This window comes from Hipposideros armiger, unplaced genomic scaffold (assembly GCF_001890085.2).
Source record: "Hipposideros armiger isolate ML-2016 unplaced genomic scaffold, ASM189008v1 scaffold_457, whole genome shotgun sequence".
Lineage (NCBI taxonomy): Eukaryota > Metazoa > Chordata > Mammalia > Chiroptera > Hipposideridae > Hipposideros > Hipposideros armiger.
In genome coordinates, this window is record NW_017731807.1 from 1449799 (window position 1) to 1470495 (window position 20697).

The 20697-nt window shown below is 48.9% G+C and overlaps 3 protein-coding genes across 11 annotated transcripts in view; 2 read left to right on the forward strand and 1 right to left on the reverse strand.

Moving 5' to 3' along the window:
• The window catches only part of CNTROB (centrobin, centriole duplication and spindle assembly protein), a 30381-nt gene extending 18156 nt beyond the window's left edge, over positions 1-12225 (reverse strand). For 4 of the 8 annotated variants that reach the window (XM_019665934.1, XM_019665932.1, XM_019665933.1 and 1 more), the window contains exons 1-9: positions 6933-8098; positions 6061-6145; positions 5728-5809; positions 5087-5243; positions 4062-4178; positions 3768-3884; positions 3326-3424; positions 1518-1754; positions 1047-1193 (exon numbers count right to left, since the gene is read on the reverse strand). In XM_019665934.1, coding sequence (XP_019521479.1) covers positions 1047-1193; positions 1518-1754; positions 3326-3424; positions 3768-3884; positions 4062-4178; positions 5087-5243; positions 5728-5809; positions 6061-6145; positions 6933-7205 — 1314 coding nt within the window. In that variant the 5' untranslated portion in view covers positions 7206-8098. The other 4 variants (XM_019665930.1, XM_019665935.1, XM_019665929.1 and 1 more) reach the window with 4 other exon arrangements.
• On the forward strand, positions 8236-9907 carry TRAPPC1 (trafficking protein particle complex subunit 1). Of its 2 annotated transcripts, none has more exons than XM_019665946.1 (5): positions 8236-8337; positions 8447-8545; positions 8699-8712; positions 9097-9235; positions 9525-9907. In XM_019665946.1, the coding sequence occupies exons 2-5, from the start codon at positions 8447-8449 to the stop codon at positions 9651-9653; spliced, it is 381 nt and encodes a 126-aa protein (XP_019521491.1). In that variant the 5' UTR covers positions 8236-8337; the 3' UTR covers positions 9654-9907. The 2 variants fall into 2 exon arrangements, with proteins under 2 accessions (XP_019521491.1, XP_019521490.1); XM_019665945.1 differs by having other exon boundaries at positions 8239-8337; positions 8699-8769.
• On the forward strand, positions 10860-17313 carry KCNAB3 (potassium voltage-gated channel subfamily A regulatory beta subunit 3). Its single transcript, XM_019665936.1, has 14 exons — positions 10860-11353; positions 12273-12316; positions 12408-12445; positions 12681-12760; positions 14018-14062; positions 14146-14190; positions 14400-14443; positions 14641-14727; positions 14998-15083; positions 15230-15350; positions 15438-15532; positions 15624-15744; positions 15915-16003; positions 16282-17313. The coding sequence occupies exons 1-14, from the start codon at positions 11283-11285 to the stop codon at positions 16357-16359; spliced, it is 1044 nt and encodes a 347-aa protein (XP_019521481.1). The 5' UTR covers positions 10860-11282; the 3' UTR covers positions 16360-17313.
• The last annotated feature ends 3384 nt before the right edge of the window (positions 17314-20697 follow it).

Genomic DNA, 20697 nt, shown 5'->3' on the forward strand with positions numbered 1-20697 from the left:
CTGTGGAGGGGAGTGTCACTGGCCCTCATATGTGGGATCCGAACCGGGGCCCTCTGGCATCCCAAGCCAGTTCTTAACCATCGCGCCACTCGGCCGGCCAGAGAGCACGTGTTCTTAACAGCCAGGTTGCCAGTTCGACACCCGTATGGGATGGCGGGCTGCGTCCCCTCCTCCGTCCCGCAACTAAGATTGAACACAGCACCTTGAGCTGAGCAGCCGCGAGCTGCCGACGGGCTACCGGATGGCTCAGTGTGCAACAAGGTTGCTGGTTCGACTCCTGCATGGGATGGTGGACTACGCCACCCCCCTCAACTAGATTGAAAGCGGCAAATGGACTTACAGCTGAGCTTGCGTCCTCCACAACTAAGATTGAAGGACAACAACTTGACTTGGAGCTGATAAGTCCTGGAAAAACACCATGTTCCCCTTCTCCAATTCCCCAACACTGTTCCCCTCCCCAATTCCCCAGTTAAAAAAAAATCTTGAAAAGAAAATGAGTGTACTAGACAAACTCCCCATCTAGCTGGTGAGCTCCTTGTTGGTGGGGACTATTCCCAGCTCCCAGCACAGAGCTTACGTAGAGGGGCTGTTCAACAGGCTTACTGAATACACAAACACACACACACACACATCTAGCATTGGGTCAAAGGATTACAGCAGCTTATAAATTGCTACTGAATTGTTCACTAATGTCTTTACCCTTGGCCCTCCATAATAAATCAGTTTCCATGTGGTCAGTCCTCCAATTCAATGGGCTAGGTGAAAGGAGTGTGTTTGCGCAAACACTTGCCTCACTAATCCAGAAACTGGGTATCTCCGTAAGTCAACCATTAATAAGGAAAAAAGTCTCTCAGATTGACTTGCTTTCAGAAACTCATTAATTTGCCTTTAACACACACTTTACACACAGAAACTGAGGCCCATAAGTAAAAATTCTAGTTAGGAATGAGAGTGTTTGCCATGACTCCTGAAAGATCACTCTGCCTCAGACCTACTTCTCTTAACCAGGGAAAAAAAACCTCAAGAACCCTCCTCTGCCTCCTGACCTGCACCAAGCTCATTTCCAGCTGCAGGGCATCTCTCTCTCTCCGAGCTGTGTCCAGATCTCCTTCCAACCGCCGCACCTCAGACTGCATCAATGCCAGCTGCTGCTGGGCCTCCCGGGCTACCTGGACCTCTCTCTGCGTGTTCCCCTAGGAAAGGGTAATCAAATTTCAGTACATACCTAATTTTCTGGTTACCTCTATTCCCCAATTCATCCCCCCATACCCTAAAAACCCAAGCTTCCTTTCTCTTTACATTTGTCCGAGTTCCTCATCTCTGTTTAATGTCACTCTTTGGCCTTACATGTATTTGATGCCCCAAGCCCTGCCAGCTGGCCCTATACTCTCAATCTTATCTCCCACATCTAGTTCTTCATTCTCCATCCCAGTCCCCTACACCCCATATTCTGAAATCCCATCTAATTCAATTATTTTTCCCTTCATTTGTTCCCCATTCCCCAACTCTGCTTTTACCTTCTCCCTTTCCAGCTGAACCTGGCCCTCCTCCTGCAGTGCCTGGTAGCGTTCCTTAAGCTGGCGCTCTTGCTGGGCCCAGGTCTGCCGTTCTCCTTCTAGGGCAACCTGAAGTGTCTCCAACTGTCGACGCTCACTGAGTTGCCCAGCGCGAGCCTCATCCAGTTCTTCCTGCAGGGCCCGGCACCGCTGCTGTTCTAGCTCAAAGCTCAGGGTCAGAGCTTGCCTTTCCTCTTCCTATAGCCCCAGAAGAAAACCAAGTCCTTAGCATGCCCTCAAGACACCAGCAATCTGCCCCCTGACACCCATACAATGTTCTCTGCTGAGAATTATGTCCATTAAAAATACAATAATTGAGGCTGGGCGAGTGGCTCAGTTGGTTAAGAGCTCGCTCAAGAGTTTGAGCTCTGAGCAACAGCAGTTCGATTCCCAGCCCGAGCTGAACAGCCGCTGAGCTGCCAACAGGTGGCAGGATGGCTCAGCTTATAAAAAAAAAATACAATAATTGAGAGGAAGGGATTAGACAGCACAAATTGGTAACTACAATATTGCCAAGGGGATATGAAAGACAGTTTGGGGAATATAATCAATAATATTGTAAAGATTTTGTAGGGAGTCAGAGGGGCACGTCTTATTAGGGAGACCACTTCATGGAGGGTGTAGTTGCTTCACCACTGCACTGTACACCTGAAGCAGAAGCTGAATAATACTGTATGTTAACTATAATTAAATATATATATATATATATATATAGTCATGGGATATGGAGTATTGCATAGGGAATAGAGTTAAAGGAATTGTAATAGATACATACGATGTCAGAGGGGCAATAGATTGGGGGAAGGGGGTTATCGCTTTGAGAGGGGTGAAATGTCTATTACATTGTTTTGTACACCTGAAACTAATAAAAAAAAGTACAATAGTTGACAAGCCCACAGGATTATAATATAGTAGGTAAGAGCTTCGGTCCCAGAAATAGGTAGATCTGGGTTCAAATCTCAGTTTGAATCCCAATTCTGTCATTTACTATGTGTTCTCAGACACACATCCTTATTTGTGAAATGGGCAGGCATAATACTAGGATCTATCCTGTGAAGATTAAAGTAAAAAGTGTATGTAAAGTATTTAGTACAGTGTCTGGCATGTAGTAAAGTACTCAATACACAACAGCTAGCACCATCATCATCAAAAGAAATTCCACAAAGACTAGAAAATCCAGCCTACCATCATGTACTAGCCAACCAGCAACTAACATCAGCACTGCTGGATGTAGCCTGTTAAGATTATAAGTACCAGCATACATGTAGCAAGTATGTGTCATGCATGCAACAAGTTCCAAACCTGGCTACTAATTCATATGGGTAATCACCTTATCACTTCATCAAGAAGAAACTTGAATGAGTCTCATTTCATACCTTTTTTGGTTATGCCCTAGACCAGAGTTCCCAAATCTGGCTGAACAAAATCACCTAGGAAATTTCTGAAAATATTTAGGTTCTCCAACCCCACCATATATCTACTTAATCAAAACCTCCGGGATAGGTCCCAGAAATCTATACTTTAAAATAATTCCCCAGATGATTCTAATAAGGATATAATTTGCAGAGTCTCTCAAACTTACTTGGTGGCAGAGCCTTTTTTGTAGAGTATCTAGCAGAATTAGTGTCCTAAGGAACACACTTTGGGAAATACTGCCCTGGTACAACTAAAATGATGAACTCCCACACAATCCACCAATAGCCCATAGGCCTCTAAAAGTAATTAACATGACAGCCTCTATTGGAATTAACCCAGACCAGCATTCTCACCAGCGTCTCTCTTTCCTGTTGCTGTAGTCTGGCACTTTCCTGCTCACGATTCAGGGCCTCCATGGCCTCAGAAAGGCTTTGTTCCAGACGGGTTACTGTCTTTCAGGGAGAGGAGTACATAGAACAGAGGAACTGAGGGGAATCTCTGTAGGTTATACTTAAAAAAACATTAACAATGTAAACTTTAAAACTAAGAGTTAACTAAATGACTTGGGAGCCAAAGAGAAAATTACATGGTGTGGGAAAAGCTGAGAAGACATCACCAATGCAAGTTTAACGGCAGAAACAGTGAAGGAAAAGGAAATAGGGGAGAATTTTCAGGCCAGATACTGCAAGATCGAGGTCATTCTGTCAGAAACCCTAATTCCAGAGCTATTTCTACCCCATTCCATCTAGCAACCTGCGACGTAGGTTCTAGTGCCACATAAGCCAGGCTGCCCACCTCCTGCTGCTTGCTTCTAGTGAGTTCAGCTGCCTGGCGCTCCTCCTGAAGTCCTCGAAGCACCTCTGTGCGCTCAGCTTCATGCCTGTTCCAGCCCTCCACCACGTGGGCCAGGGTCTCAGGAGAGAAAAGTCAGATGAAATTTCAAAATAATATATTTGCTCTCTTTCTGCCCCTCGGGACAGGGTCAACAGCCACCTTCTCCCAGTAGTCAGTAAACTCACCCCTTTCCCCAGCTTCTAGCACATGGTGCCCCCCCATGGAGAGACCCACCACATTCTGCTACCCTGGCACCTTGTCCAGTTGTTCAATCATGATATCTTTCTTGCGGTCAGCTGTCACGGCAACGGCTAACTGTTGTTGAAGCTCTAGCACTCGGGTCTGTAGGCTCTGAATATGGCGCTCACAATGCTGGGAAGAATGATGAATCTGGGTGTTGCCATTGTTAGTCTGACCAAAGCACCAAAATTTCCAGCTCTTCTAGGGAGAGATGGGCTGGAGATAGGGAGCCTGAGTCCCAAGAACAGAATAGGTTTGGAGAAGGAAAATTAAGAATTTTGGAGCAGGAACCTTAAAGCCTGAGACCTTCAACACTCTCCTCTATCATCTCAGGAAACGGGCTGTTTCCAGGCTTTCCTTCCCTGGATCTCCTGAGAAAAATTTCTATAAACCTTTTGGCAGGGGTGCAGCAGCCAACACTGGAAAGAGTGAGAAGTTACTCCTGCCTTGAGAAGGTCATTAGACACAATGATTAAACATAGCAAGGATAAAGGGGAAAGCCTTTCATTCATGCCCAGGCAATAGAATATAGAGGAAGAGAGAGTCAAATAAAAACAAAAAACAAACCAATGATTTTTATTTTCTTCTACCTATTCCTCTCTCTTCCCACTTCAGACTGGCTGAGGTTCATAGAGATAAAGCTCATTACACATCAATAGCTATAAAGCCTTTGCACAAGCCAGCAAAGTTCACTGTTCATTCACCAAACACTTTCTGAGTGTTTCTATGTTAGGTATATTCTAAACTTTAGGAAGCTGGCAATGAACAAGACAAGGTAAGCCCCTCATGGGGTTTAGATTTTAGAAGGGTGAAACAAGCAAGGTATATCAGACTGTGATAAGCCATGTGAAGGAACTAACAGAGTGATCTGAATATCTGGAGGGGAGGTGTGCCATTTTAGATAAGATAATGAAAGAAGACCTCCCTGAAGAGCCATTTGAGTCAAGTCCCAGCTTGTGGCCCTTAGCCCTCTGCTCTTTTCAGCACTCAGCCCTATTTCTAATCTTTGCTGATTTCAAAAAGAAGCCTTTATAGCTCACCTTGCGACGGGTATGCTCTGAATCCAGTGCATCTCTCAGGCCCTGAAAATCCGGGGGATTGAGTGGGGGCCCTGGCCGAAGGCTGGTGTAGCGGGGAAACAACTCTTCCAGGGCTTGAGCTGAGCTAGATGGAGATAAGTCTTGCAGGGGCCGGGTGCTGAGCAAATGAGGTAGAGAATATTAGGGTTAGGGAAGTTTTTGAGACCCACTAGTCCAACTGTGACATTTTATAAATGAGGAAACTGAAACTCAGAAAGGGAAAGAGACTTGGCCAAAGTCTTTAAGTTAGGTAATGATAGAACCATAAATAGCACATAGGTTCTCTGATTCACTCTATAGGGATCTTTCCTCTCTGCCACACACTCTGTGGTAAAAGTCTTAGCAGAAGCAAGCTAACACTTCTGGGGGAAGGAGGACTACAGGCTGGGAGAAAGCCAGGTACTAGGCAGCAGATGCCCATGTTCCTGAAGGAGTAAGAGGGGTAGAAGATAGGAGAGAAAGGATGAAAACTAAAAGCTAAGTGACAAGAGTCTTAGGTCCTTAAAAGGTACAACAGCAATAAAAGGAGACCTAAGGAATAGAACACTTGGCTTTTCAAGAAAGTAAGCAAGCAAGCTAGGGGAATCCCAAGAAGAACTCACTTGAGCAAGGTGGCTGTGCTGTCACTGTCAAAAGAGTCTTCTTCCCGTCTCGCTGAGCCAGCACCTGGAGCAAGGGAATCCCCTGAAGGCAGTCAGAGGGACACCACAGCCAGGGTCAGGTAAGGATAGGAACAGGGACCACATGAAGGATAAGGGAGAAGAGGGCCTTCCTCTCTACTTCACCATTCTTCTGATGCCTCTCCCAAAGAACTGGAGCCTTTCCTCCTGAGATCTTGTCTCAGAGGTCTATGTCCCACCCAGCACCCTTCCTTCCTCTTACTTTCTCCCACCCCTTAATCTAGGTTCTCCTTTATAGGGAAGGGATTTACTCACGATAAGCTGTGTCACGTGAGGTTTGGAGCATGCTCTGGAGTTGGCCCCGAACACTTTCCATCTCAAAGATATGCTTGGAACCATCCTAGAAAAAAGCAACAGAGAAATCAGAAGCAACTTGAATAATCTATATTCTACCTACTGCCAGGGTAGATGGCATCCAGTACACCCAAGAATTTTTACTCTAGCACCTGGGAAAGCAAGAACAACAGAACTGACCCAGTAAGGGTAGGAAACTCAAATGTTTACAGAAGCCAGACAGATAGTGTAAATGAATTAATTGGGCATGTTAAGACAAGAATGGTGAGGATTCTCACCAACTAGAGAGCAAAAATACCCTGTCTAAAGACTGTGTAACCTGTGGCTATCAGTTTTTCAAACTCTGGAAGACCTAACCAGTCTGCAAATTGGTTATGACACCTTTTCTCTGCAACACTAATAACTATCTTCTCTGTAACACATGTAATTAATTAAATTGTTTTTATGATTTACATGACTAATTTTGAACCATACAATCAAAATAGTTTTGAGCTGGAAGGATCTTAGCATATTTTGCTGCTATCCCTTAAATCCCTAGTTTACTCTTAGGATGAAGAAACCTTATTCTCATTGCCAGTCCCCAAATCCCAGGAAAGCATAGCAACCTATCCCATGGTGCAAAAAAACACTAGGAAGTTTCACAATTTCCCAAATTATGGTGTTCCAGGCCGCTCTCTCCTTCATAAGCATTTGCTCCCAGAAACAAGCATGACTGACTTTGCACTTAAAAGGAATTTGAAATCCAACAATAGGAGTTCAATCTCAGTCAAGCTATTTTTTTTACCACCCCCAATCCCAAGACCCTAGAGGTCCCCCAGACACACTTCCCTCACCTTTTTCTTCAAGTTGTTCTCCAATCCAACTGACAAGCTGCGACTCAGCTCTTGGGCCAAGCTGTCTAATTCCTCATGAGGAGGTGGAGAGGTGGAGGGTAAATACAGCTGTGCTCGGGCTGTGGCCTCTGCCTGACGACTGAGGTGCAAAGAAGCATAGAGCTGGGAGGTCACCTCAGAGGACACTTGGTTCAACCCAGGGGCTTCTGATGAATCGCTCAGGAGATCCTCTGCCCGGAGAGGTGAACTGGGGCTGGTAGTTGATGTTGCCATGAGTACAGGGAAAAGACAACTGGAGACAGCAGAGCTGGGAACTCCTGGTTCTGCTTTAGGAGAGCCCAAAGGGAAAAGTACACAGAGAAGGAAGATTTGGGGAAAAGGAGGAAGACTCCAAGCCAAGGATCCTTGGTTAATAAGGGTATGGAGGCTTTCTGGTTAAAGGAATGGTTCCCAAGGTTACCAGAGGCCATAGGAGAGCACAAAAGCATTTCTTTCCACAGCTCCTGGAAACTGTGGAAAAGAAGGGTGCAGCAAGGAGAGGGTGGAGACAGAAGACCTACTGCGGGAGCAAAAAGCACCAGTGCAATTTCTCTGGAGTGCTGAAAGCTGCAGGAAATCAACTTCTGGTACAGGCTATCGCTGGCCAACTGAGCTCTTAAGTTCTCACACCCAGAACGTACAAACTGAAACAAACCCAAATCCAACAGGGGCCTAATTTCCGTCCAGCTGCCTCAACTGGCTCCAGTCTGAGAGAGGCAGGAACCTCACGTTCCCCACTTCCCCACACCCCTTCTCCCACAGCACCATTCTACCCTGGGTCAACTCTCTTGTATATTCCCCCCAACCCCTCCTGGCAAGAAATCCACGGCAAGACTCCTTAGAATCCCTCCCTCCCAACTACCCCAAAAGAAACTTTGTGAACACTCAGTCACGCCCTCAGACGTCCCTAAAAAGTACGCCGCCCTCAAACCTAGCCTGAGATCCTCTACCCCGACCACCTCGTTTAAACGACTATCCCACACTTCCAGTACTCAGCACACCCCCAATTTGTCAACGTAAGAAGGTATTGCCCCCTCCCCTGCGCACGGGTGCGGGAAGACCAAGACGCCCCTTCCCCGCGACCCGCCCTACGCTCAAAACCGTTGGCAGCCTCCCGCCCACCGTCCGAAGCCCCGCCTCACTCTCTCGATGACGTCAGCAGCCCAAGCGGCCTCGCTTACAGCTGTTCCTACAGCCTCTGGAGCCCAGGAGGCTGAACGCGCGTGCGCGGCCATGGCGGCCACGGATTGGCTAAGAGAGGTATTGAGGCGGAGTTATTGCTCCGCCGCTGCAGCGTGAGGATCGGGTAGGGCGAGACTCCGCGGACACCGGAAGTATCGAGGGACCGGCACTAGGAGCGGTTCCGGTGAGTCTGGGGAGGGGACCCTACCTGTTTGGAGGGATTTGGGACGGAGAACTGGAGCCCACGGAGTGTGGACAGTCCCGGAGCGGGGCTTACACTTTGTGCCCTGCAGATGACTGTCCACAACCTGTACCTGTTTGACCGAAATGGAGTGTGTCTACATTACAGCGAATGGCACCGCAAGAAGCAAGCGGGGATCCCTAAGGAGGAGGTGACAAGAGGGCCCCGCGCAACCGGGTGACCTCGCATCTCCAAACGTACAGTCTCAGTCCAGCCCCTCCTCTCTAAACCCCGGCTCGTTCCCACCCCTGCCAGGACTGTCTCCTTCAACAACCGAGAGCTAACCCTGCCCCTCTCCCTCCAGGAGTACAAGCTGATGTACGGGATGCTCTTCTCTATCCGCTCGTTTGTCAGCAAGATGTCCCCGCTAGACATGTACGCCGAGTCAGAGGGGGTGTTGAGGGAAGGACTAATCTTGGGAATTTGGGGGTGGGGTAAACTTTCTGGAGTGGAAGGGGCATTGACCCCAGAGAGAGGAAGCTGAATCCAGAGCGAGAGTATTGGAGCTGGAGGGAGCGGAGGTGGGGAAAATCTGAAGGTAGAGAGGTTCTGGTGGGGGGGGGGCAAATTGGGGAGGGAGGGTAATGGAAGGTGTCTTTACCAGGCTCCTATAAATATGTTTAGAGAAAAGGAAGTCGACCTAGAAGGGATTAGAATTACCTTTTTGGGAGAGATTCCTTAACATCCTCCTCATCTCCGCAGGAAGGATGGCTTTCTGGCCTTCCAAACTAGCCGTTACAAACTCCATTACTACGAAACACCCACTGGGATCAAGGTTGTCATGAATACTGACTTGGGCGTGGGACCCATCCGAGATGTGCTGCATCACATCTACAGTGCGGTCAGTGCCAGCCCCTGGGACCCTTCCCCCAAGGCTCCTCAACAGCCATGGCCACTTAGACTCCTTCAGCTTCCCTGCCTAGAGCCTACTGTATTGTATCTCTATTGGAGTCAAGAGTTTTCTCGGCACCCTTTAGGTCCTTAAACACTCCTACCACCAATTTCTCCTCAAGCAGGGCTTGGGTCCCAGCCCTTGATCCTTGTGCATTCATACACCCCTGAGGTTATACTAGGTTTGGGGTTGGAAACAAGTGTTCAAAGCCTGGCTCTAACACCCTCCCTCTCCATAGCTGTATGTGGAGCTGGTGGTGAAGAATCCCCTGTGCCCGCTGGGCCAAACTGTACAAAGTGAGCTCTTCCGCTCCCGACTGGACTCCTACGTCCGCTCTCTGCCCTTCTTCTCCGCCAGGGCTGGCTGAAGGAAGCACCCTACTTCACCCCTCAGGAGAATCTCTGTATGCCTGGGGCCCCTCCTAACCTGTTTCACCTGAGGGCCCCCACTGCCTGCCCTTCCCACCCCTGAAGGCCCCAGGCAGCCTACCCTAGTGCTCTCCACATCACAGGAAGGATACCTACAGGAGTCCCTACACTTTCAAATCAGGCCCTGTCTCCAGTTTTATCGTCTACAACATACCGTGGGAAGTACAAAATAAACTTTTTGTCACCCTCTGCAGCTTGAGCGTGTCAGTTTGGGTGGTTGGTGGGGGGTGCTGCCCAACTCATGGAGGTGTGAACCAGGGTGGCCACATCCCTGGAGCCTGCAAAGAGGCTTTGACCGTGGGTTTCTCAACAGCGACATAATTGACATTTTGGAAGGGATAATTCATTGTTGGGGGTGGGGAAGCTGTCCTGTGTTTTGTCCTGAGAGCCAGTCACTAGATACTGTTAGCACACCCTCCCCACCCCAGCAGTGACAGAAAAAATATCTCCAGATCTTGCCAAATGTCCCTTAGGGGACTAAATCGCCCCTGTTTGAGAACCATTGGGCTAGAGAGGCAGCTTCGGGTTCCAGGAGGGTCCGAGAACCACCCTGCGAGGTTCTGCTCTGCGGCTCCTCTGAGTACACTGAATATTCAGGCTGCAGAACTTCGGAAGGCGAGGCTTATGCAGATGAGCCGCGAGTTTGACTGGGAGGCTGGTGACTTTATGTAAATGAGGGGGCGGTGTCTGCATGCTGATTAGTTGGGCCGACTGCGGACAGCTGGGAGCCTAGCTGTCCCACTGCGGTTCGGGCTGAAGTGGCAATTTTCTTCCGCCCCCTCTAGTCCCTAGGTCCTTACCCTCCTAGAATCGCCCTCCACCTTTACCCTCATCCATTTCCCCTTCCCCCTCCTCGCGCCAGTGCCCCGTATCTGAATATCTCCACTCGTGGTTCCCCCTGCGTTTTTCCCCTCCCACCTCAAACCCCGCGACCTGCAGCATCCCGCCCCCGCGGGCTCAATCCTTCCTGGCGACTCCTGCCGCAGCTTCCTCGGCCTTCCCGCTCTCCCGGGGCTCGCGACACAACACCCCCGGTTGTTCGCCCTCGGGCTTCTCCGTTCCTTCTCCCTCCCGCCCCCTGGGGGCGGTAATGGCGGGCCGGTCTCCGGGGGGCATGGGAATCCTCCGGGGGGAGGAGGGTCGGGCCCCAAGGCCCGGGCCGCAGTGGTCCCCCGACCCCCAGCGCCTGCTGGGGCCTTCCGAGAGAGCACCGGCAGAGGCACTGGCATGAAATACAGGTATGGAGGTGGCCGGGCAGCCTGCCCCATCTGTTTCCCTTTCCTGACCCCTGAGGCTTCCCGGGATGCCGCCAGGACCCCCTCAAACTTCACTAAGAAGGTCCCGGCTCATTCCATCTCTTTTTTCACATCACCAGCACTCTCTTACTTGGTCCCTCTCTTGGTCTCCATCGATAGCCCTGACTGGGAGAAATTCAAGTTTACCAAGGTTGATCAGGTCATGTAAGACCCGGGGGATGCTCCTGCGCTTCCTTCCTTACCTCCAGGAAAGCCAGGGATGCACGGATCTCCAGGCTGCGCCCCCCACTCCACACTTCACCCCCACCTGCCATGGAGTGTCCTTGGGTCGGTGTCCTGGGAAGAAGGAGAAGGAAAAGGCTTTTCACTCTGGCCTGCTCAGGGTGCCTGACCCAGATACTGCCCCCAAAGGCCCAGTCTCCTGCGACCTTTCTTGGTGGGCAGGAAAGTGGGGCCCTGGGAAGGATGGACCACATCTCTCAACCCCAGGCAGAGGTTCAGGGGCAGGATAGGGAAAGTAGACTGTAATGTAACTGACTTTCTCTAAGAGAGAGTACGGCTGGGCTTTCAGGACTCGCAATAGGGAGGAGGGGAGGAGCTCCTGCTTGGAAGTGAGCAGAGGTCACTGATCTCACCAAACTTTGACGAATTTGATCCACCTGGCAGCCCTGATTGATAAGCTGAGCTGACTACCTGGGTGGGGGGGCCTTGGGAGAAGGGGGTTCAGAAACAGACTTAATGAGCCCATAGTAGCAGAGGGAGTGGAGAGGAGAAGAGGGAGAACTCCAGTCATACTCCCCACCCAGGTACCCTACCTGCCTTTGTTGGAGGCCCATCTGCTTAGCCTATTCAAAGACCCTTGCCTGCCTGAATGCCTGAACTTGACTTGGTTTACCCCTCCCACACCTGTGTCTACCCATTAGCATAGTACCCTCTGTCTGAGGGTCTGTTTTCACAAACTCAGCACAATCAGCCAGTCACAGCCCTCCTGCTCCAACTCCACACATCCCAGAGATGACTCAAACAGACAAGAACCCATCAGAAGAAACAAACCAGGCAGCACATCTTCAATGTGATAGGAGAGAACAGAGGCATTGGACAGTGGCTCCACAGGAACAGTTATTTATCTGTTCACTTATGATATAGGCATAGCAGTGCCCAGTTTGGTAGCCCACTGGGTCTAGCTTCTTTGGACTGAGACATCCTTAGGGCTTCTCATTCTGGAAGGAGAGGAGCTGGGAACTGATAATCTATGTTCCTAATGGAAGCTCCACACCTTCCTGATACTTCTGTTTCCTGCAGGAACCTAGGGAAGTCTGGTCTTCGGGTATCCTGTCTTGGCCTAGGTGAGTTAAAAAAAAAAAAAGATTTAAGGGAAGGGCTTTCTTTCATGGTTTGCCTCCCACAGTTCTCCAGTGCCTGGCTTCTCTCTTGCAGGTACCTGGGTCACATTTGGTTCTCAGATCTCAGATGAGGTATAAGTGATGGGACCTGGAAGCAGGGTGAGGGGCTGTAAACCAGAACAAGGGGAAATAGACTTGGATAGGGATTTGGACAATATGCATAGAGAATGATGGATGCGAGGATGGAGGATGGAGGAAAGGGAGAAAAGATAGAAATCAAGGCTGAGGTGCTATGGGCTAGAATACAGTGAGGGAGATAATTGCAGGGCCAGTGGTTGATCTTTCATTCTTTCTCTTACCTCCCTAGACAGCAGAGGATGTGTTGACAGTAGCCTATGAACATGGTGTAAACCTGTTTGACACAGCCGAAGTGTACGCAGCTGGAAAGTAAGACCCGTGGTGAAAGACCTAAGTTACATTTAAAAGGCTGAGCGAACATAAGGGCTTCATGTTTTCCCTCTCAAAAACCCTGGGAATTCTGCCAACACTAAGTTCCAACCTTTCAGCTAGTGGGCCCCTAAAGCATTATGGGAATTATAGTCCCAAACATCAGTCCTTCTCCAACTTAAAGGGCAATGGGTATATTGTACAGTCAAATAAAATAAAACCAACAAATATATCCTGGGAGTCAGTTATGTGTAACTGTGTGGAGATTACAAAGCTAAGTTTTCAAACATAACTCGCCACGTCACACACAAATGGCTTCACATTGGGAGTAGCCAAAACGTAGATTGACCTACCCCTACCTCTTCTCCATCTGGCAAACTCTTCTGCTTATCTTTAAGACTTGGCCCAAATGTCAGCCTCTTCTAAAGGCCTCCCCAAAGTTGGTCACTACCCCCTTCAGTTTCCAAAGCACTTTATACTGCCCTCTGACGACAGTTCATCAATTACTGGTAGATGCGGCCATACTTGCTGCTCAGCTGGGAAGCTCCTTCTTCCATGATGTCACCCTATGTCACCTAAGTACCTACACAGAGCCTAGCACAGAGCAGGCATTGCTTGTGGGTTGACATCAATATGCCTTCAAAAAGCTCATAGTCTAAGTGGTTAAACAAACAAACCAAAAAGACAAAGAGAGATGAAAGACTGAATAACAGTAAAACACTATAGTAACAGTCCACCATAACAACTTAAGACTTGTTACACATAAACTCATAATTAAGTGCCAAAGAACTGTGTAGCCTATAAGAGCTATGGAAGCTGACAAGAACTAACTGTAGACTATGGCAATCAGAGAACATTTTCCATTCTGCTTGGAGGCAGAATCTGAGCTAAGCTTTGGAAGCTAGGTGGGATTTTGCAGACTCAATGGGGAAGGCAAAAGATGGTTGGTACAAGTGTCTCCCTCGTCTGTCCCTCTCCCCTCATCCTATTCTATCCCTTCAGAAAACCAGAACACAGCTTGGGGCATAGTTGATACACAACTGATATTTGTTGAATGATTGAATGAAAACTACGACTATACCCCTAGTTCCAGGAGGCCCTCTTATTTAGTCCAGGATGGGGCTGACAGCCCAATGAGATCCTAGTTTATGCTCCACTCTACAAGAGAGGAAAGTAGTCAAAGGAAAAGGTGGAGAAGAGGGTAAGGAACAGATTCACCTTGAAGAGATCAGTGCTTCTACATTGTTTTTCTTCCAGAGCTGAAAGAACCCTAGGCAACATCCTCAAGAGCAAAGGCTGGAGGTGAGACTGTGTTTTGGGGGGTTACTGGGGACATAATCATCCAAAAATCCTTTTCTTGCTGGTTCTCCCATTTATCTTTCCAGGAGATCAAGCTATGTCATCACCACCAAGATTTTTTGGGGAGGACAGTAAGTGGCTGCCCCACTATAATTGGGGAGATCTAGAGAATGTGTGAAGGTGTATGGGATGGGATTGGTGACAGCTGTCCCCGCACCTACTACTCTAGATCTGCATCCTGCCTGTGAGGACCTAAGAAATTCCAGTTCCTCATGGTGCCAGGCCACCCCTGGTCCCCTATCTTTGTCATACCTCATCTTTGACTTACCTTTTCCTACAGGGCAGAAACTGAGCGAGGCTTGAGCCGCAAACACATCATTGAGGGTGAGAGTTAGAGGCTGGGAACCTGAAGTGGCTGGATATGGAAGCCAGAGGAGTTGGGAACACTCTTTGAAGCTCTTTAGTCAGAGGCTTTGAATAGGGGAACTGGGATTTAGGTGGCCATGGCAAAGGGGTAAGGTCTGAATTGTTCAGAAACTGAAGCTGAGGTGCTTACCTTCCTCTCTCCATTCCTACCCCAGGCTTGAGAGGATCTCTGGACCGTCTCCAGCTGGGATACGTGGACATCGTCTTTGCTAATCGCTCAGACCCCAACAGTCCCATGGAGGGTAAAAGCAGCACCCCAACCCTGAAAGTCCTTCAAAACAGCACTTCTCAGACCCTCAGCAGGAAGCCAGCTCCTGCTCAGAACTCCCAAGCTCCACATTGGAGACTCAGACCCCAGGATTTAGACAGGGAGGGAGGCACAGAGCAGATACCAACCTCTCTGACTCTACAGAGAGACCTGGGGTCTTGGTGGGACAGGCAGAGATATGCATATCTGAAGCCCTGGATGCCAGGGATCTGACAGTAAGGCTCTCCCTCTCCCATATGCCTAGAGATTGTGCGAGCCATGACCTATGTCATCAACCAGGGCCTGGCCCTATACTGGGGAACATCCCGATGGGGGGCTGCAGAAATCATGGTGAGTGCACCACCCCACTTCCCCCTGCCCCACAACTGGTTCCCATTTTTCACATGGCCACTGCAAACCCCACTCTATTGGAGGAGGGGGAGTGGAAGAAAATGGAAAGAGTGCTCTAACCCCCATCTCTTTCCCACCCCACTCAGGAGGCCTACTCCATGGCCAGACAGTTCAATCTGATTCCTCCATTGTGTGAACAAGCAGAGCACCATCTGTTTCAGAGAGAGAAGGTGGAGATGCAGCTGCCAGAGCTCTACCACAAGATTGGTTTGCAGCTCCCTCATCCCTGCCTTTCCCTTGGCCTCACCATCACCTAGATCCTCTTCCCCACACATCCAATCCTCTTCCTCTTAGGTGTTGGCTCAGTCACCTGGTCCCCTCTGGCCTGTGGCCTCATCACTAGCAAGTATGATGGGCGAGTCCCAGATACCTGCAGAGCCACCATCAAGGTGAGATCTGGGGGCTCAGGATGGCAAGACTGGGCTATCTTGGCTGTTGCGGGGGGTTGACCCTCATTTGCTGATTCTCTTTGGCCTTCAGGGCTACCAGTGGCTCAGGGACAAAGTGCAGAGTGAGGATGGCAAGAAGCAACACGCCAAAGTTATGGACCTTCTCCCCATCGCTCACCAGCTGGGCTGCACTGTGGCACAGCTTGCTATTGGTGAGATACAGCCAGCCCTGGACCCTGCAGGGGGTTTGTCTCCTCCTGAGACACTCCCAAACCCAAGACTGGTTTGTTCTTAGGGAGGACCCCTTTCCTCAGAGGTACTTCTTAAGTCTATATGCTCACTGTTCCCCATCAGTTCCCTTGTTTTCCTCCTCTGGTCCTAGCATGGTGTCTCCGCAGTGAGGGTGTCAGCTCGGTCTTGCTGGGGGTGTCCAGTGCAGAGCAGCTGATAGAACATCTGGGCGCCCTACAGGTGAGCTGGGGACTCACGCAGAGACCATCTCTGTTCCCTTTCCCAGCAGTCTCAGCCTCACTGTCCAACCTAGAATAGGCCTGTGAGGTCATCCACTACAAGGTCCTCCTTTGCAAATGAGAGGTCCCAAGGTGACAAGGTAAGGTAGGGGCACAGCTGAGACTCTTTCCCTGCTATCTGTACCGCTTTCCTAGGTCCTCGAACTTCATGCCCTCAAACTTCATGCCCTTCAGTGACCCAGCATGTACTGTCCTCTCCACCACCCCATTCTCCTCCAGGTGCTGAGCCAGCTGACCCCGCAGACGGTGATGGAAATAGACGGGCTCCTGGGTAGTAAACCGCATTCCAAGAAATAGTCAATCGAGGGCGCAAGGACCCAAACCCGGAGCCGCTGCACCCCGCCGACACAGAACTACTTCCCGGCAGCTGCCTCCTTCGCACCGGATCCCTCCACGCAGCATGCAGCGGCCAGAGCCAGAGTGGCCCCGCCCACTAACGAGTTCCGGCTTCGAGTAGTGATAGCATGAACAAAGCCATATCCTTCCGCACTGGGGCTTGAGAGGGAATGTAATCCGCCGCCCCATGCTGCGTTCTCCTAGACCTTCTTGCTAATCCTAGGCATGAGCTTCTGGACTGTCCCCTCTCTGCCATTTGGTCTCGCTCACTTCTCTCTCTCTTACCCCAATCGCCGAGGCGCATTAAAAAAAACCAACAACACGGCAGATATAAGAAACATGCAGAGTATCTCAAAAGTGGCCCCTGAAATATCATAAAGTGATAATAACCTAATAAGTGAGTTCTGATATCATCTGGGACAGAGGAAAATGAAGCTCTTAAGTTGTTCAGCACAAAGGAAGCCAGGCTGGTCCTGGCAGGAAGTAAATGATAATCTTTGGGAAACAAGGACCCTGCCTTCCAGCCAGGAGATGGAAGAAGGCTGAAAACTAAAATTAATATTAATTCTTAGTTTCTGCCGAGAGGGGGTAGGGGTGGGGAATGCAGTAACACAGCACTGGCAAAGGTAAAGGGAAATTTGATGGCAGATGTATAGCTTGAACAGGGTGGCCCTTGGAAAACACAGTTGGGCTGTGCTTTGCAGGAAATAGTGACAGCCTTTAGATCACAGCAGATATGGGGCTGACACATAAGGTCTGGGGATAGACTTTTGAGCCTTGAGCAGGACTTCCTACCTGCCAGTGAAGGACTGCAGTTTTCCTGTTGGCAATAATCTTAAAGCAATAATGATGGCTCCTCTTCTATAAGACTTCCCAGGGAATTGTAAATAAAAATCTCAGCTTGATCCTCACTAACCACGTCTGAAATTGCAAAGGGTTGGGAGGTGAGGGTCTCAGTCTCAAATATCTGGCCCTCTAGCGCCCTGCCATTAGAAAGCCCCAGTGCAAGCTTTCTCTCCATTGCTCGTTTACAATACTTCAATGACCCAAGTATCGTATACCCTAGGCCCCAGTTTTCTTGCTTCCTTCAGTTACCACATTCCTTACAATCCAGAGAAATCTGGCTTCTTTTCCTCCCTCTGACACCTTGCCCTTATTTTGAAAGTTCAATTAGCCATACTTCTGGTCTTGTACTTCTCATTTCACTCTTGCCTGATACCCACACATGTACCAAGGAACTATCTGGGTGGTTTTCTTGTGGCTGAGTGGGAGGGGCTGTTCTGAGGTACAGGCTTTGGGATTTGGTGAAGGAAAGTTAAAATGAAACCCGATCTATGGTTGAGATGATACACAGAGAGAGAAATGAGTTACATTATAAAGGAAAAAAGAGGGCCAGCTGAGTGGCTCAGTTGGTTAAGAGCGCAAGCTCTGAGCAACAGGATCATAGGTTCAATTCCCACATGGGCCAGTGAGCTGCGCCCAAGCTGAGCTGCTGCTGAGCTGCCGCTGAGCTGCCGCTGAGCTGCCAACAGGTGGCAGGATGGCTCAGCTGGTGAGAGCACATGCTCCTAACAACAAGGTTGCCAGTTCGACTCCTGCATGGGATGGTGGGCTACGCCCACCTGGAACTAAGATTGAACACGGCACCTTGAGCTGAGCAGCTGCAAGCTGCCAATGGGCAACCAGACGGCGACTGGACTTGGAGCTAAGCTAGCTGCGCCCTCCACAACTAAGATTGAAGGACGACAACTTGGCTGTTCCCGTTCCCCAATTCCTCAACACTGTTCCAATTCCCCAGTAAAAAAAATCTTAAAGCAAAAAAAAAAAAGGAAAAAAGAAAAGAAGTGAAAGATTAGGTGTGAGGGTGGCAGAAAAGCAGAATCAAATGGGATTCTGTCAGATACTGCCTCTTATACATCCCCAAAGGACTCTCATTTTCCTGGGACAGAAAATGGGTGGAAAGTTACAACCTTTAATGTTCACAAGGCAGGGAAAGATGATTAAAATACAACCTTACCATCTCCCTTCTATCCATCCTCACCCTTCCTGATCCTGAAGCTGGGAGAACAGAGTAAAACCAAGTCTAATAGAGAAAGTCAGCAGCATGCCATTTACCGGATTAGCAATCAACCAGATCAACTAATGAATACTTAATATCCAATCCTATCATCTCCCACTCATTTTGGAAGACTGTGGAGGAAACAAAAAGGTAAAAATGTATGACAAAATAATTAGCTAGTCTGTAACAAACACACATGAATTTATAAATTCAAAATAGTACTCTCCTTAAATAATTACCTTGAGGGATTGTGCAATTATTTTAATAATACCTCCCCCATTGCTCAAAACATTTTAAAAATTCCCCTTAGAATTACCTTCAGAGGCAGTTTAGAAACTCCTTGTAAGAAACCTTCCTTTGGGTTGGCTGAGTGGCGCGTTGGTTAAGAGCTGGCTTGGGACGCCAGCTCTGAGCAGCAGGGCCCCGGTTCGGATCCCACATGGGGGCCAGTGACACTGCCTTCTACAGATAAGATGGTGAACAACAGCTCGACCTGGAGCTGGGCTGCCGTGAGTCGCCAGCGACGGTGTAGGCTGCAGCCCCTGCTGCAGTGGACTGCCATAAGCTACCGTATGTGGCTGGTAGCCAGTGTGAGTGGCTGGCAGCCGGTGTGAGCTGCCTAGAGCTGCCGTGAGCAGCCGTCCAGAGGCCGGTGACCAATCTGCCTCATCCGGGAAGAGCGCAACGATAATACCAACACGGGCCAGTGAAGCAACATCCTCCACAACTAAACTGAAGAACAAAACAGCAACTTGTCTGTTCCCCTCCCCCCAATTCCCCAATAAAATCTTAAAAAAAAAAGAAACCTTCCTTTATTGTCACACCTCATTTACCATATTTATCACTCACCTCATTCATTTAACAGGTATTTACTTATTGAGTCCTACTATGGGATGCAGTGGTGAACAAAACCAGAATCAGAACAACCTTTGAGCTTACAAATGGGCAAAACAAACAACCCCCAAACAAAAACTTCAGTTGTCTAAAAGCCAGAGGAAAGCATGTAGTGTTTCCAGAGTCTACACTGGGTATTTGACATAGGCTGCACTGAGAGCTGACGGATGAGTAAGTGCTACTAAGGTGAAAGCAAGAGGGAAACAGCATACAAAAAAAAGCCTTGTGGCAGAAAGGAACATACAAACCAAAGATCTCCAGCGCTAGAGTGTCTAAAGAGGGAATGGAAGCAGAACATGAGACATGGGTGGGTTTAGAACATACAGGGCCTTATAGGGCACTTTAGAATATTGTCTTTATCCTAAGGACAGTAAGAAGCCCTCTATATCAGTTATCTATTGATATACAACAAATCACCCCCAAAATTTCGTGGCTTGAAACAACTTCTAAACACTTAATTTTTTTCATAATTTTTTCATCATTCTGTGGGTTGGCTGGGAGGTTCCTCTACTGTTTTCATCTGTGCTCACTGATGTAGCTGAATTCCACTGGCAGGTTAGCTGAACAGGGAAATCCAAGATGGCCTCACCGGTACTTCCTGCTTTTAGTGCTGGCTATTGGCTGGGGCCCCTCAGTTCTCCTCCACATGGCCAAATCCACCACTGGTTTGAATTTCCTTATTGGTGGTCTCAGAGCAGTATTGCAAAGGGACAAAGGCAGAAGATGCAAGGTCTCTGAAGGACTATGCTCCAGAACCCATCACTTCTGCCACATTCTATCAGTCAAGCAAGTCAAGAGGCGAGCCTAGATTAAAGGGATAGAGAAATAGATCCCAATTCCTTCTCCCCAATGGGAGAAGCTGCAAAGTCATGTTGCAAAGGAATTTGGGGCTATTAAACAACCACCACATTAAAAGGTTTTAAACAGGAGTGGAAGGGGTGTGTAGGACATGATTGAGTTTGAGATTTGGGAAGATCACTGTAAGCCGTGTGGAGAAAAGCTTGCAGAAGGCCAGAATAGCTGTGGACAGACTGGTTAAGAAGCTCTTACCAGGGTCTAACCAAGAGATGATGGCCACTTGGACTAGGACGATATACTGGAAGTGGAGAAGAACAGGTGGATTAGAGATATTTAGGAGGCAAAATGAACTGGGCTTGGTGATAAGTCAGTAAAGGAAAGTGAAAACAAGGGAAGGGTCAAGGATGATATCTAGGTTTCTGGAGTTAGGTAAAGGGAGAGGTCGGAAACACTGGAAGAGATGATGACTGGAAAAGGAGATCATCAGTTTGGGTTCCTGAAGGTAAACAAGAAAGGGAATTGAGCAAGTGACTGTGTATCCAGGTCTG